The 2,500-nt window shown below is 49.8% G+C and overlaps 1 protein-coding gene across 4 annotated transcripts in view; it reads right to left on the bottom strand.

Moving 5' to 3' along the window:
* Nucleotides 1-2,500, bottom strand: part of LOC139577341 (PDZ domain-containing protein 2-like) — a 174,951-nt gene that overhangs the window by 28,264 nt on the left and 144,187 nt on the right. For all 4 annotated transcript variants that reach the window (XM_071404382.1, XM_071404383.1, XM_071404384.1 and 1 more), the window contains 2 exons: nucleotides 467-554; nucleotides 171-271 (listed from right to left, as the gene is read on the bottom strand). In XM_071404382.1, coding sequence (XP_071260483.1) covers nucleotides 171-271; nucleotides 467-554 — 189 coding nt within the window. The remainder of the gene's footprint in view (nucleotides 1-170; nucleotides 272-466; nucleotides 555-2,500) is intronic.

Raw genomic sequence — 2,500 nt, 5'->3', positions numbered from 1 at the left:
TACTATTATTACTATTATTATTATTTATTTGAGTAACTGCATCGTTGGGAAGAGCTTCTAAGCATTTCCCAGTAAAGTCTGCACCAGTATTCGGCGCATGTGACAAATAGAATTACATTTGATTCGAATTTGATTGTTTGATATATTGATTGACAGGTAGCATAGCATACCCTACTAGCGGGCTCCAGGAACCTCTTCATGGTCCAGCTGAGGGAGGAGCCATCTCCTTGTTTGGCCTTCACTGTGGGGGAGGGGCTCTTAGAGGGCAGGCCTAGAGGTCAGACGATACAGGTTAGAGAAACATTCACTCAACCACTCCAATCAACTGACTATGATTCCAGGTGTGTGTGTGTGTGTGTGAGTGAGTGTGTGAGTGTGTGAGTGTGTGAGTGAGTGAGAGTGAGTGAGTGAGTGAGTGAGTGAGTGAGTGAGTGAGTGAGTGAGTGAGTGAGAGTGAGAGAGAGACCTAGTGTTTGAGAGACGTGTCCTTCCTTGCTCAGACTGTCTCTGTGTGTGGACTGAGTGATCACTTCATCCATCTCCTGCTCTGAAACCTGGAGCAAAAACAGAGAAGAAAACAACATCCATCTCTTGTGAAAAGCTGAAGCTCCCAGTTCCTACTAGTGACTACAGAGGTAGACAACCCTGGTCCCACATCAGGGGTAGACAACCCTGGTCCCACATCAGGGGTAGACAACCCTGGTCCCACATCAGGGGTAGACAACCCTGGTCCCACATCAGGGGTAGACAACCCTGGTCCCACATCAGGGGTAGACAACCCTGGTCCCACATCAACGGGTAGACAACCCTGGTCCCACATCAGGGGTAGACAACCCTGGTCCCACATCAGGGGTAGACAACCCTGGTCCCACATCAGGGGTAGACAACCCTGGTCCCACATCAGGGGTAGACAACCCTGGTCCCACATCAGGGGTAGACAACCCTGGTCCCACATCGGGGGTAGACAACCCTGGTCCCACATCGGGGGTAGACAACCCTGGTCCCACATCAGGGGTAGACAACCCTGGTCCTACATCAGGGGTAGACAACCCTGGTCCTACATCAGGGGTAGACAACCCTGGTCCCACATCAGGGGTAGACAACCCTGGTCCCACATCAGGGGTAGACAACCCTGGTCCTACATCAGGGGTAGACAACCCTGGTCCCACATCGGGGGTAGACAACCCTGGTCCCACATCAGGGGTAGACAACCCTGGTCCTACATCAGGGGTAGACAACCCTGGTCCTACATCAGGGGTAGACAACCCTGGTCCCACATCAGGGGTAGACAACCCTGGTCCCACATCAGGGGTAGACAACCCTGGTCCTACATCAGGGGTAGACAACCCTGGTCCTACATCAGGGGTAGACAACCCTGGTCCCACATCAGGGGTAGACAACCCTGGTCCCACATCAGGGGTAGACAACCCTGGTCCCACATCAGGGGTAGACAACCCTGGTCCCACATCAGGGGTAGACAACCCTGGTCCTACATCAGGGGTAGACAACCCTGGTCCTGTAGAGCCACAGGTACTGTCTACATTAGGGGTTGTCTACCCCTGTACTAGTGCAACAAGTGTTTGAATGACACCATGCGGCCACCAGGTGGCAGTGTAATCAGGGTGATCTCCAACAGAAAAGCAAACAAATGCACAAAGGACATAAACAATAGTTGGCCTCACCAAAATAAAACAACAAGATACTTTTAGCTTTAAGATTTAAGTTGAAGTTAATAAGTTCACCCAAACTGGGTGGCTTTAGAACGGGCAGGAACGTGTACGAGCAGAATTACACGTTAATACTCGATCTTTAACATATCAGATGGCTTTGATGTAGCAAGGCAGGAGTATGCCTAGTTAGTAACTAAACAGAGACACAGTGTTCACCGTCAAGCAGCCAACTACAGTAGTTTAAAAACTCAATGACAGTATCACCCCGTCTTTCAATGAAATACACCATTACATTTACAAAAAACAAACAGTATTCGAGCTGTAATTGCAGTGTGCTGACTTTGTACTGTATACTGAACAACATTTTTGCCGAGTTACAGATCATAGAAGGAAATTAAGTCGATTTAAATCAATTTATTAGGCCCTAATCTATGGGTTTCACATAACTGAGCAGGGGCGATGCCATAGGTGGGCCTGGCAAGGCATAGGCCCACCCACTGGGGTGCCAGGCCCAGCCAATCAGAATCATTTCCCCCCCCACAAAAGCGCTTTATTACAGACAGAAATATTCCTCCGTTTTATCAGCTGTCCGGATGGCTGGTCTCAGACGATCCTGCAGGTGAAGAAGCTGGATGTGGAGGTCCTGGGCTGGCGTGGTTACGGGTGGTCTGAGGTTGTGAGGCCAGTTGGATGTGCTGCCAATTTCTCTCAAATGACGTTGGAGGCGGCTTATGGTTGAGAAATTAACATTAAACGATCTGGCAACAGCTCTGGTGGACATTCCTGCAGTCAGCATGCCAATTGCACGCTCCCTCAAAACTTGAGACATC

The sequence above is a fragment of the Salvelinus alpinus genome, chromosome 5 (genome assembly GCF_045679555.1).
Source record: "Salvelinus alpinus chromosome 5, SLU_Salpinus.1, whole genome shotgun sequence".
In the NCBI taxonomy this organism is placed as follows: Eukaryota; Metazoa; Chordata; class Actinopteri; order Salmoniformes; family Salmonidae; genus Salvelinus; species Salvelinus alpinus.
This window is presented reverse-complemented; position numbering and strand designations above follow the sequence as displayed.